The sequence below is a fragment of the Homalodisca vitripennis genome, chromosome 1 (genome assembly GCF_021130785.1).
Source record: "Homalodisca vitripennis isolate AUS2020 chromosome 1, UT_GWSS_2.1, whole genome shotgun sequence".
In the NCBI taxonomy this organism is placed as follows: Eukaryota; Metazoa; Arthropoda; class Insecta; order Hemiptera; family Cicadellidae; genus Homalodisca; species Homalodisca vitripennis.
The window spans coordinates 76,671,597-76,686,137 of NC_060207.1; the positions used below are offsets into that span (position 1 = coordinate 76,671,597).

Consider the following 14,541-nt stretch of genomic DNA (forward strand, 5'->3'; position numbering starts at 1 on the left):
CGAGGATAGTTATTTTTAATCAAAAATTCTGTAGTTTCCTTTTATTTTGAAAGTGTTATTGTTGTTATCACTAAATTATAAATTTTCTTTAACAAATTTTGTACTAATCTAATTTTTACATGTTGAGGATAATTTAAATTATAATTAAAGTGCTACTCACTGAAAGACTTCTTGTAAAATAATATTATTTTAATTGTGTTTACTTTTGTTTTTGTTATAAAGATATCAATAAATGGAATCTCACCATTAACCTCACTTTTAATGATAAATGTTATTTATGGGCTAATTTTATTGATGTGTTTGACCGCTGTAGATTGGGCAGCCAGCCGAGCCAGTTGCATTGAGTTTTTCTTAGCCTAACTTATTCAGTCAGCGCAGCATCGGGATCGTTTCATTCACATTTGGTAACCATATACGTTGTATAAAACTATTTTGCTTTCGTTAATTATTTTCTAGTGTATTTAGATTTCATTCCTAAAAAAACTTTGAAACTGAAGATCAGGATATAAATAAGACAGTTCATTACACAGTTGTTTTACTATAAGAAAATGTTAGAATACAATCCTAAAAGTTTTTTAGTTTGTAGTGTTCTGAAATACATGGAATAACACATAAAGCAATGTCGCTACTCTCACACATGTACCGGGATTCTTGTCCTGTTTTTTCCCACTAACCCCCCTCCATGACACACAAGATCTCGCTCTGACTCTGTCAATTAGAACACACATCAGACAACTGATTGGCAAGGCAAGGTGACTCACATGATTTTGCCAGAGCGCCAATAGCATGGTGCGAGAATGCTCTACATTAGTGATGATGACAAGTGCTCTGCTTGAGAGTATACTCATCTACAGTGTTCAAAGGGATACAAATTAATTGAGGTGAACTAAATTATTACTTGTACTTAGTACCTGTCTCTGACGAATCCCTCAATAATATCCCTGGCGTGCACATCAATGATAAGGAGAGCATTAAACTTTTTACGGTCATTTTTTGTGAGATCACTCCGAACTTTTACAACCAGTTCATCCAATTGTCTGTTCATCTGCAGTAAATAGTCCTTCATAGCTCTCTTTTGTCCCTGTAATGCATAAATCAAAACTACATTAAATCTTTATTAAATACTATAAATAAAATATCTTCACACATTTTATTTATACTCTGCATGTTATAAAAGTAGTATTTCAATTCATTGTGTCTTGGTTTCTAACAATCTTTTAAATTATATCAAAGTACCGGTAGGTAAAAAAGTATAACAAATGAACTGGTATTAATATTTGATTGCACTAAAAATGGTGTAATATGATGTTTAATAATATGTTTTTTAATATGATTATTAATTAAATAGAAGTAAGTTTAGTTAAATAAAATTTGAATTTAATGTTCAATCTTCTTGTGGGATGATCCAGAACAATTCTGTATGATGGTGGTCAGGCTGAGTGACCCCAGCACTTTTTCTTGGTTTCAGTTGTGTCTTCAGTGACAAAAGCTGCTGGCTACACCAGATTCTGGACATCCTCGTATTTCTTAAAATACTGTGCAACAATTTCTCATTACATTTTAAATTAAAAATTGTATATGATAACATCAATTCAACAGAATTTTTAAAACTAAACATTTTTTGTAAATTATATGTTAGCTTGACCTCCTCCGTAGACTAATGGTTATAGTCTTGGCTCTCTAACCGAGAGATCACGGGTTCAAATCCCGGGGAGGTCCAAATATATATATATATACAGGGTGTTTGAAAAGTATGGGTACGGCTTAATATTTTAAAAACCATAGGAGATAACATCTATAAACTTTGCACAGTGTCATATGGCTATGTAAACTATTTTTCCTTGCTATTACCATGACATGCCAACCATGGGGGGACGGCCCACAGAGGAAAACATGGAAATCTTAAATTGAAGCATGGGTCGAGTGATACCTCATTTGAAAGAGCTCACTTAGTAGAGTTGAATGCCGCAAACCGCATCTCAAAAGGTTTATCCAATCAGAAATGGCGGCTTGTTTTAGGTATACATTGTGAAGTACATTATGCGCTGCCATTTCTGACTGGATCGTCGTATTCTGATGCGGTAGGCGGCGTTTCACTCTACTAACCAATGTGTTTTCACTGACTTTTTTTAATTAGCAAATTATGTCATAAATTTATAACACAATAATTAAAACACAATAAATACCAATGTTTTTTAGTTTTATTTTAGTGTTATAAATTTATGACATAATTTGCTAATTAAAAAAGGTCAGTGAAAACACATTGGTTAGTAGAGTGAAACGCCGCCTACCGCATCAGAATACGACGATCCAGTCAGAAATGGCAGCGCATAATGTACTTCACAATGTGTACCTAAAACAAGCCGCCATTTCTGATTGGATAAACCTTTTGAGATGCGGTTTGCGGCATTCAACTCTACTAAGTGAGCTCTTTCAAATGAGGTATCACTCGACCCATGCTTCAATTTAAGATTTCCATGTTTTCCTCTGTGGGCCGTCCCCCCATGGTTGGCATGTCATGGTAATAGCAAGGAAAAATAGTTTACATAGCCATATGACACTGTGCAAAGTTTATAGATGTTATCACCTATGGTTTTAAAAATATTAAGCCGTACCCATACTTTTCAAACACCCTGTATATATATATATATTAGCAGAAACAACTGAAACTGTTCCCACTCTACTTTGACTAGAAATCAACCCAAATAATTAATCCGTGATATAATGCCAATCTCAGTACAGCTGAAAAATAACACACGAGCAGGCCCGTACTCAGTCCGGTTTTTTCAGACAATTTTGCCAGGGCCTCGCTACACCATTTCAAGGGACCGTGTTGACGGTGGCGGGAAGAGACATGGCCGGGCTGAATATCTTTCCAGGACCCACCAAAGCTAAGTACGGCCCTGAGTATACACTAAGTTCTAGTAGTACTGATAGATTAGAATCCCTTGAAACTACTTTTTCTTGTACACATGAAAGCCAAAACACTTTTAACTTTATTGGAATTATGTGTATAAAAAGGTTCTTAAAACTATTTTGAAATTCGTGATGATCTGAAATCTGAAATTATGAAGTAATATTCTTTGTTTGAAGGTTATTTTTGACGATGGAAGGATTGTGAAGGAAACAGGATTTTTCCGGACATTTATATGGAAAATGTCCGGAAGTAATATTGTTTTAGCAGTAATCTGATGGTGTACTAGACTATGAGTTTGAGCATACATTATATATATATATATTAAAGTACTAAAAGTCACAGTTCTGTGTGGATGACAACTAACATAAAATCAATAACAAATATTTGTGAAAAATCAGTGCCTAAAATCATACAAAAATCTAAACTGTGGATGTAACAACTACTATACTTTTAAACATTCATAATTACATAACATAACTTTCAAAGAAATATTTTCATTACACATCTTTATCTTACTAAAAGCAAAATAAACAGAACAGCAATAGTAGAAATAAATGAGTTACCTACCAAATTACAAATATTAAGTGTACATTATGGATGGTATAAAGCAAAAAATTAAATGCATATGCAAAATATAAAACATATATACAGAATATAAGAACGAGAAACCTGTTTGATTTTGACAAAAACGTTTTCAACCTCAGCTGTCCACCACACATTGTCGGCTCCCAGACATATCATGCCTTGAAAGTCCAATATCCAATCTGTCCTGTAGAAAAGTAATTTTTCAATGTTACATTTACTTTATTCCACTTTAAGTTTACTTCCATTTAACCCTTTGTATGATTAAGAAATAATGTGTATTATCAAATCTCTATTCAAAAAATGAAATTGTGCTAATCCATTGCCACCATCTATTTTAAACTCCTTTGGATGTATTCAGAGTTTTTCAAAGTTTTAATAAAAGAACTTAAGGGAAGATGTAAGCCATTATTTTCAAAAATATCAATTAAAAGAATGCTTAATTGTATAGTCCTTTTATTAATTAAAATTCTTACAACACTATCATATTTGGACTTTGTTTACCAACAACATACATTTTTTTTAATGTCTGCACTAACCCAACACACTAGGCTACCTCGGTGACTGCTCTTTCAAGAAAGAAAATAACATGTGTGAGCACATAAGCTCTCTAGACTAAGCTGTAATAGAAGCTACATTTCAACTCATGTCACAACCAGACCTACTAAGAAGAATGAATACACCATGGTCACACCCAGAATGTGAATGAGAGTTTTAATGGTATTTTGTGTTCACGAATTTCTAAAGTAGATTTTGTTGAGATAAAAATATTAGAAATTGGAAAATTTGATGTTATTGTAACATTTAATGAGGAAATCAAGGTAGACCAAAAATGTTGGATGCCCTTGGAATCAAAGTACGTAATAACTGTGTAAACACTTTCCCCACCATTGACAACAACTGAATCCAAAGGTCTGAAACAGCAGCTACAGAAGAGAGTAGAAGAACAAAGATCGTAAGAAAGAAGCTATTTGATGAAGGAAAAGAGGTAGATTATGAAGCTGGAATGATCTAAAATCAAGTTGTTTTGCTGTTTCCCAAATGTTGTTATTTAACAAACGTAAATTCCTTTTTCTCAGGAAGTACTTAAGCAATCTTAATGACATTTTTCCTGTGCTTTGTATATACATATACAGAAACCCTAGCACATGTAAAACATTGGGTTCAAAAATATATTGGAAAAAATCTTTTATGTTGCTGTACAAAACATGTAAACAATTATACTTAACTAAAACACAATCATTATTGAAAAAAATTATTAGAGATTGGGTATACACATAACAACTTTAAATGCAGTAAAAATTTCATTAATGTAAATGTAGCAGTTTAAAAAAAAGAAACATGAAATTCAAGATAGGCATCCATCTAGGGATGTACATTTTTAAATGTCTACATTTCCCAATAAATGCAAAATATTTGTACTTTTTTTATGAATGAATCAATACTGTTGAAAAACAGAACAATATACAAACAAATATTACCCACTATCTGTCAATTTATCTTGCATCTGACATAGTTCTATTATACAAACATGTGTTGTAATTGTACTTTTTTACCTGAACTTATTAACTTTATTAACTGAATTTATATTTACTTTATTTCCTATCCTCACATATTGACAACAACAATTTCGTCTGCATATCCCATGAGGAAACTCTCAGGGCAGTTCCATATATAAGATAACATCTAAAAGGCTTTTCTATAGATCCAGTCCAAGGATTGTCTCTTGATCAACCCTGGACATGATTTTCTTTTGTCTCATTCCATCTGTAAACTAATATTTAAGCTACTTATTCCTGTAATAGCTTTGTATCATTCACTCAAGATAGGGTGGAAGAGTTACATTGTTGCAGGGCGTACAATACATTAGCCTACAAGGCTGATTTGCGGGCATTTCTCACAATGGCTGTACAAGCAGCCTATGTGAATGATAACTCCTAATTTGAACTGTCTCTAATATCCTAATATCTTATTTAACCACACCTTGAATAGGATCTCCAGCTCTGTCGGTCCAAAAGTCCAATGCCCAACTCTCAACTGCCTGAACACTCAAAGGGTTAATTGAAGAATTTACCTAAACACTAACTGCATTACGATTTACCTTGGTCTCCTGACCTTCCCATAGTCAAATATTGCCTTCTTGGTGAGAAAGCGGTTGGTGACTCTCATCTCAGCAAGAACGGTGCTCATCCATGTCTCCACCTTTCCTTCAGCGTATTGGATGTTCTTGAACTCCAACAGTTCCCCTTCAGTGGACACCATTGCGGTGATGCTCATTCGATTTAAATGATCAGGGAGCATCCGAAGTTTGTCCACATTATCAAACATCTATGGGAAAATTATTAAAATATTTTCAATTTTGTGAGTTCTGAATTTTAGTGAGTCATTTTTTTAGATAAGTTATTTCTTACACAAACAAGAATACAAACAAGAAATTATATAAACTTATTAGAAGCAATTTTGCTTAGCTGTTAGACTTGAAAATTTTTACATTGGAATCTTTACATCTTACTTTAGTTTTTTTGGACTATAAAGTTTATTCTAAAAGAATTCTAAAGTATTCTAAAGTTTATTCTATTTTTGTTATTTATTTTGTGAATAATGCTTTTCATAAAAGGCAATAAGTGGGAGGACTATTATGGGTTAGTCTAACCAGAGAATCTTCTTTTCTACCATCTGTTGAGATAAAGACCAACTATTTGGCTGAATTATAGCGACTGCCTCTTTACATCACTGGCTGACACCAGTATAACTATTACTTAGCTGTCTGATGGCTGGTTATAGAAGTGTAAAGCTAAAAAATATGACCAAAGGAAAACTTATAACCCTTTTCAGATAATCTAGTTGCAATTTTCACAAATTCCATCAATCTCATGAAAAAACTAGGTTGTGTGCTTGTACACTGGAAATTGGCTATCAGCTTCTATACTGTAAGAACACTAGATCTAGATCCTCAGCTATCCAGACCTCTAGATTATATATGGTTCGGTCATGGTGTGATTGTAACATTATTTAAGTGAACAAGTAAGTGTTAGTACACTAAAACATATAATTTACACCTGCTTGCTATAATACCTGCAAATGTTAAGCTGGAAACCTGTTGAATAGTTCTGTTTTGCATTGCATTATAGAGGAGAAAAATGTTTTTCTATTAAAATGACTGTAATATGTACCAATTTTAGACGGTGTGATAAACTGTTTTTTATGTTTTATTCATTTATCATTTATTGCACAATGGGTATTATAAATTTCTCTGTGCAGTCATACAACAACATACAATACATATAATACAACATTTAAAATAAGTCAATCATCTGACATTAATTTTTATCAAATTTCCTCTGTCCACAATATTATGCTGGATAAACAAGGGTCTACTGTACCTAAGCAGTATGGAACAAGGGATGGTGGCAGTGGCATAACTAGGACTTGACTTTGGGGAGGGGGTGTGTGAGAAGAGCACACCATACTGAAAGATGTGGAATAAATCTATATAAATAGACTTAGATATCATTGCACGTCTGGGCGATTAGGCAGATACCGCATTCCACTTCTCCTTTCACCTTTTAGCGTTGCCACATTGTCATATCAGCTGATTATCAGTATGAGGTGACGTGACATCTTGTTTCATTCCAGTCGTTTAAATCCGTTTTGTTCTTTAGCATTCCATATTCTCCATATCTTAATTTTATTATTATTTTTTGCTCATATTCTGTCATAGTATAAACACGTGATAATTTAAATCTTGAAGGTAAATGATTCAGGAAGATAGATAAGATGAGCAGTAACGATTGCTTGATTGCTGAATTCAATCAATGATCCCAACACTAGTTATTTTTTTGTCATAGATGGTAACACCACGCTACTACCTAGGCTTGCATTAATATGTCTCATACTATAATTCGAAGTAAACATTTAATTGATTTACCTGCTATATTTCAAACAAGTTGTATTGCTGTTAAACATATATTTTTTTATATTTTGGGTTTCTGATGGGTGTTTTTATCCCTCTCATCCCTCCCCATAGTTACGCTTCTGGAGGATAGGACTGATGAGAACATAACTGAATCAAGATGTTTATTGCAACAATATAACATTAACAATTATACAACTATAAATAATGTTGTGTGAACAGATTGCTTCTCAATATGTACAATATTATTGTAATGCATTCGAAGATCACACAAATGTCTTATGTATTGACAAAGTCAGTATTGTACTCCAGTGCCAAGTAGCTGTTATATTCCAAATATTATCAATATCTACGAAACTGTTACCTTATAAAAAAAAAAAACAGTAATTATATGTTACAATAAAATTAATCTACATGTTGAATTATGACAAGTTTTGTTTTTAACATCACCAATTAATTGATAAATCATTATAATTGCATAACTTATTTCAAACATCATTATTCATAAAAGTAAGATATTACAGTTAATAAAATATGAATAAATGAAATAGAATAAAAAAATAGATGAACAAAGCAAGACAAGCAAAACAGTACATGAGAATTATGGTGAGGAGCGAAGATGTGCCACTGAGATGTAAAGCAGTGTTCGGTAGATATACTTTATCCCCACTACAATTTATGGGATAAAGTGACTGTAACAAATTGCAAGCTTGTGAGATGAAGATTCTGAGTTGAATATTGGCATTTTAGTGTTTGATTGCCTGAAAAGACAAAATAAAGAATTAAATTACTAGGAAAAGGTTTAAGGAAGAACCTGTGTTAGAAAGGATCGAGAAGGAGCAGCTGAATTCGTATGGGCATACAAATGTGACAGATCAGCAATAAGTAATATAAATTCCAAACAAGTAGATGGTTACAGAAAATTGGAGAGCGAGTTCAATTAACTCGTGTAATATAGCCTCGTTGCTACTGGTGACGTCAACCATACACTATTGTAATATTGGATAATATTGGTGAAGTTGAGCATTCAAGTGTTCACTAATTATAAGTGCATTGAATTGTAACCTATTTGGCTGATATTGAGTAATGACATTAATCGTCAAATAATGAATTAACTTGAAATAAAAGTATTTTTTTCTCAAAGAGAAAGAGTTTTAGTGTACCTTAGAACTGATCCAAAGAAGATTTAATGTTTAAATAATCAGCAAAAGTGTAAAATTGAGTATATTAATATAAGTGATTAAACTCTAATTGAATATACAGATTTTACATAGCAATTTCAAGCTGAATAACTGCATTTGGATTTCAACGGAACTTTTTCAGTATTAAAGTGAAACATAAATTAACTTACATCACAATAACATTTACATTCATGTTAAATGACAAAACAATAATATCAAATATTAGATAAGACTTTCTATTTAACAACATTGGACATGACCGATTCCCACCATTTCAAATTGACATTCAACAACATCCCACAACTTCATATCAGTTAAAAATTGGCTTCACAAACATGTGAAAAATTCACATTTAACCCTTTGAGTGCCAACGGCCGATTTTACCGGACGACAAAAGTTGGCCGAAAAGTGCCGACGTCCGATTTTACCGGACGTTCGGGAAAAAGTCACTAAAAATTGTAAACTTCAATATTTTTAAATAATATCATATTGAAATGTTTGTGAAGAATCGTTCTTTTCAAAATAAATTGTTATAGTACACTTCCGATCAAACTTTAAATTATGAAACTCACATATAAACATTTTTGGTTGCCATAGCTACCAGAAAACAATGTGACAATAGTTTCTTAAAAGTTGTATAACTTACTCATTATTGAAGATAATAATATAAATTTTCTAGATTTACAGACAATTGCATACACTTTCCAGTGATATGGACTAAGAAAAGGATATGAATTTTTTTGGTCATAATTATTTGGTTGAAAAATGAAATTAAAAAATATTTTTGAATTTTTTTAGGTAAGTCCATTTTTGGTATTCCTAAATTTAGTGTTATGGTAACTTTGTTATTTTATGTTAATTAAACAGAGTTTTCAGAGAAAAATAAAAAAGAATCATGTTGATAGCTTATTAAATAATCGAACTGTGAATTTTGTACTAAAACAATGCAAAATGCCTGAAAAAGGGCTGGCACTTTTAGGTACACCCACTAGAAAAATACCTGGCACTTTTCAGTATACCCACTCAAAAAATACTTGGCACTCAAAGGGTTAAAAATGAACGAAAACAACCTATGATTCAACATACCCCGCACAAATTGGCATAAACAACGTGGGACACCGGACCTCTTAAATAAAAGAGTGTAACTCAATACAGATAATAAGAAAATATAAATGAAGACATTTTGGAAGATAGGATACAACAAAAGAGAAACCACAGACACTTGATGGTTGCTTGATAGAGATTTGAGAATATATACAGTAAACTAAATATTACAGTATGAAAAGTGGAAAATCATTACCTTGATTATATGTTCCTGTACACATTTAGGATCACTGCTACCCAAGATGGACAAAAGTTCATCATCTGATATGAAGAAGAAGCGAGGAAAAGCATTTCGCTTGGTGTCCAGGTAGTCGTTGAGAGACTTCTGGCAGTTGTCTAACCCAGCCACCAGACCCTGGAGGTCAATAACCCTGCCGGGAACCAGGCATTGCTCCAGTACCAGTGGTTTCTTGGCTGTCTCCAGCATTATCTGAATAGTACAGTAACAATTTCATCAACAATGAAAAAATCTAGAATAAATATTTAAGAATTGTATTAAACAGTATAAAACACCTACAAGATAAAAAAGAGCTCATAGGTAGATCACAAATATAATTATTGTTTACTAATTTATATAAACATTTTTGTAATAAATTTTCATACATAAAATGTATTATTGTACTATCACTAGTAAAAATGAATACAGCATTTTCCAATATAATTTTTATTTTGTGCAAGGCCTTTTGGAATCAAAGATTCCATCATCAGGCACTTCATCTTTGATTCCGAAAGGCCTTGCACAAAATAAAAGTTATATTGGAAAATGTTGTATTCATTTATATTAGTGATAGTACAATAAACCTTTTTCCCAATGCTCCAAGATTCTACATAAATGTATTAATTAAAACTGTACATGGATATATCAAACATCACCATTTTGTTTTAAAAAACATGAAATAATTACTAGGGGTTGATGAAGTCCAGACAATAGTCAATATATCTTTATTCGTACATTCTTTGAGAATTACAATGGCATCAAAATGTTATGGAATTGAGTTCAAAAAAGTACAGGTCAAATTCACCAAGATGTCCAGGTCTCCAAATTTCATTGAGTTCTGCAGTTTGTGAATTCATCAATGGTGTAAAATGGGTGCTTTACCAACCACTCCTCCAGCTCCCTCTTGAAAGCGAAGCTCTCTCTTCCTGTAATTTGATTTCTTCAGGCAGGATGTTTAACAGCTTAGCTCCCATGTAAGATGGCTTTTCCGAGTACAGTGCCATTCTGTGTGTTGGTAAACTAAAGCTTACAGCTCAGCTTATTATATGTATGTAGGTCTCTGCCCCTTGTCAAGTTGTTACAATGTACATACATTATCACTTGTACTATATAGAGAGACATTACAGTGAGCTCAATAAAGGCTCTTCAACAAGTATCTCTGGGCTGTAAGTCTACCAGAACTCGGATACACTTTTTCTGAAGAACAAGCGGTCTCTGTGTATGTGCCATACTGAAAGACAATAGCTAAGATGAGAGTCTAAAACAGCGTAGTAAGCAGTTGTTGCTGTATTTTTATCAGATAATTATCACCCTAATTCTTTTGACAACATAGAGTTCGGTGGCAAGCTTCTTACAGAGGTTGTCAACATAATAATAATAATGTTGTCTTTATTTTCATCAAGCGTTTCTCAGTTACAAACAGAACAACTGCTTTTCAGAACAACTATCGTCAAATACAACATATACATGAAAATTAAATACAAATAAATAAGGAAAATCTATACATTAAGCAAATTCTGACTCATCTTATTCTTAAATGTAGCTATTGAACATTGTTTCACGTTTGGTGGGAGGTCGTTGTACAATTTCGGGCCGAAATAAGAGAAGCTCCTCCTTCCCAACTCCAGCCTAACTTTGGGAAAGTGAAGAAGATTCCCATGGCGGGTTCTGCGCTGAGAGACCTCATCCCGAAATGAGAGCTTCCCACTAAGGTACTGAGGCTCCTGATTAACAAGAGCCTTGTGGACCATGCAACACGTCAAGACCCTGCAGACGGTCTCTACCGACATCATCCCAGCGGCATCTCTGTAAGGAGAGACATGCTCAAATCGTTTCAAATTAAAAATGAAACGGATAGCAGAGTTTTGCAACTTTTGAATGCGATGCATGTCTTCTCCAGAAATGCTATTCCCGTAGGCTGGGAAACAGTAGGTGAAAACGGACAGGACTAGTGACTGCATGATACGCAGTTTCGCAGACTCAGGTAAAAGATCTCTAAATCTGTAGAGTCCCCTCAGTCTACCGAGTGCTCGTTGACAGGCATGCGTGACATGGTCAGAGAACGTGAGGCCGCTGTCCAGCACAACGCCAAGAGTTCTCGCCCTATCAAATACAGCCAAACTCTGGCCATCGAGCCTCACCATCACTCCTCTTTCACTGAGGGACTGCACAATGTTGTGTGGCGCCGTATGCAACACAGTGCACTTGCCTATGTTTAGTTTCAGCCCATTCGCCATTGACCACCCCAATATTTTTTCAAGGTCGACATTGATCATATCAATGGCTGACACCATCTGCGATAGCTCATAAGACAAGTGCAGCTGCGAGTCGTCAGCATACAAATGAACTGTGCAATTTTGCACACAGCTTGGCATATCGGCTGTGTACATATTGAACAGAATAGGCCCTAGACAACTACCTTGAGGAATGCCTCGATACTTCACAAGCGGGGTTGATGTTTCACTCCCTAAACGCGTCACCTGCAGCCTGGAGTCTAAGTATGACCTTATCCAATTGACTACGCTCAAGTCAAATCCATAATAGCTCATCTTCGCTAAAAGCATCTCATGGTCCATTGAATCAAAGGCCTTAGAATAATCCAACATAACAATGGAGTTATATTTACCCCTGTCTTTGGCGTCAATCATATCACTGAAAAGATTTGTCAGGGCTGTACATATACTATGATTGCGCCTGAAGCCCGATTGCAGCTTCGGTAAAATATCCGATGTTTTCAGAAAACTGTCTATTTGTCTAATGGCAATCTTTTCCAGTATCTTAGACATGGCTGGGAGTATTGAAATTGGCCTTAGCTGGTCTACCTGATTGGCAGCTTGCCCTTTCGGTATTGGCTGAACATGTGTGGTCCATTTGAGGTCTTTGGCAATTGTAGCTACTCAGGTAGCTTCATCCACAGTTTCAAGGTGTGGTAGCAATCCCACCTCTTCTTTTTTGTATCCCATGACAAGCTGCTTAGATTTGGCCTCGTTTACCACGAGATTGTTGCTATGGCAGTACTAAACAGCCATCTCTGTTGCAATGTAACTTGAAACTACCAGGGTATTAGGTGTAGTGTAACTGAGAATTAGAGCTGCATTGTCTGAATATATGATGGTCGTTCTATACTTATCGAAATAAATGGGAAAGTCATTTGTAAATAAAACTAAAAGACACAGGGCTCATCACAGATCCCTGTGGCACACCTCTTAAAATTTTAGAGCTTTGGACCTCATATATCAGGTTAATCCTTTTTCTGTGTATGGCAGTCAACCATCTGTTACCTGTCTGACAGATAACTCTCAAACCATCTGGCTGTAATTCCTCTGATACCAATTGCCTCCAGTTTTACTAAAAGTTGAGCATGGTCCAGACAATCAAATGCCTTGCTGAAATCCATTAGAATAGAAGTAGTAGTGTTGCCAGCTTCCAGTTGATCAATCATGAACTACACTAAACTTATAATAGCAGTAGTTGTGGAAAGACCTAAACCCATGCTGATGTTTTGTGAGAAGGTGGTATTCAGAAAGGTGGTTCATGAGTCGAGACAGTGCCACCTTCTCAATCACCTTGAAGAAGGTTGATATCAGTGATATTAGGTAATAGTTTTCCCAAATCAGACACACTTTCTTCTTTTTAGTAAAGGTATAACTGTCAGCTTTAGCTTTAGAATTAAAGATAAACATGAACTAATCCAGATGTCTATCAGAGAGACCTAACTACGAAAAAGCAGTAAAAAATTATTACTCTTATGAATAAGCAGCTCTACATATACAGACATACTAAAACATGAATGGACATACAGAAACATGTATGAAGTATAGTGAAGAAACAAAAATAAACATTTTTATTTAATGTTTGGAAAAGTTCTAACCAAAGACATATCCAAACAGAAGATTAAAATATAAACAAAATATAATGTAAAAATAAAAATTAAATACCTAATCACAAATATAAGAGAGGAGACTAACCTTCCTGAATATCCTGTCGATATCATCAAACTTGCGAGCCTCATCGGGCAGCTGAGTGCGGATGTCTCCACCCACAAATATTCCTTCCAGGTAGAGCCACTTGCGCTGCACTGACAGCCACTCCTCAAGCACCTCACTGACTACAGACAAATTCTTCTCCCATTTCTGTACTGTCGGAAGGAATGGACCAACAAATCTGTACCATCACAAACTTTAACTGTCTACTAAACCTCATAGTACCATCCAATAATTAAATTTTACCAACCAATAAATGGCCAGCGAAGGAATTTATAAGAATAAAGCTTTGTTATAGATATTTACATGCTGCATTCAAATTAGTTTCAAAAAGTGTTCAGATTACTAAGAATTTATTTTTATATACGATTTGAATCCCATATACCAATACATTTAGGTATAAAAATATAACCTCTAGTCCACAACAGTTCCCAGAATTTGATCATTTTAAAATGGAATATAAGAACAAAAAAACAGTATGGAATACAGTCTCATATTATTTTTCATTCAGCTTCTTTCCTGCCTGATTGTCTGTCTATTCACAGGATATATTGAAAATTAAATGAGCTACAGACTTATGTGAAGTTTGTTTTGCAACATGAGATGTGGCGTACCTCTACCTTCCTAACTTCACGTAGTAGATT

General features: G+C 34.2%; 1 protein-coding gene across 2 annotated transcripts in view; it reads right to left on the reverse strand.

Moving 5' to 3' along the window:
• The window catches only part of LOC124365049 (dynein axonemal heavy chain 10), a 212,494-nt gene that overhangs the window by 103,630 nt on the left and 94,323 nt on the right, over nucleotides 1-14,541 (reverse strand). For both annotated transcript variants that reach the window (XM_046820968.1, XM_046820958.1), the window contains exons 30-34: nucleotides 13,883-14,078; nucleotides 9,894-10,127; nucleotides 5,601-5,827; nucleotides 3,587-3,686; nucleotides 912-1,081 (exon numbers count right to left, since the gene is read on the reverse strand). In XM_046820968.1, the coding sequence (XP_046676924.1) occupies nucleotides 912-1,081; nucleotides 3,587-3,686; nucleotides 5,601-5,827; nucleotides 9,894-10,127; nucleotides 13,883-14,078 (927 nt within the window). The remainder of the gene's footprint in view (nucleotides 1-911; nucleotides 1,082-3,586; nucleotides 3,687-5,600; nucleotides 5,828-9,893; nucleotides 10,128-13,882; nucleotides 14,079-14,541) is intronic.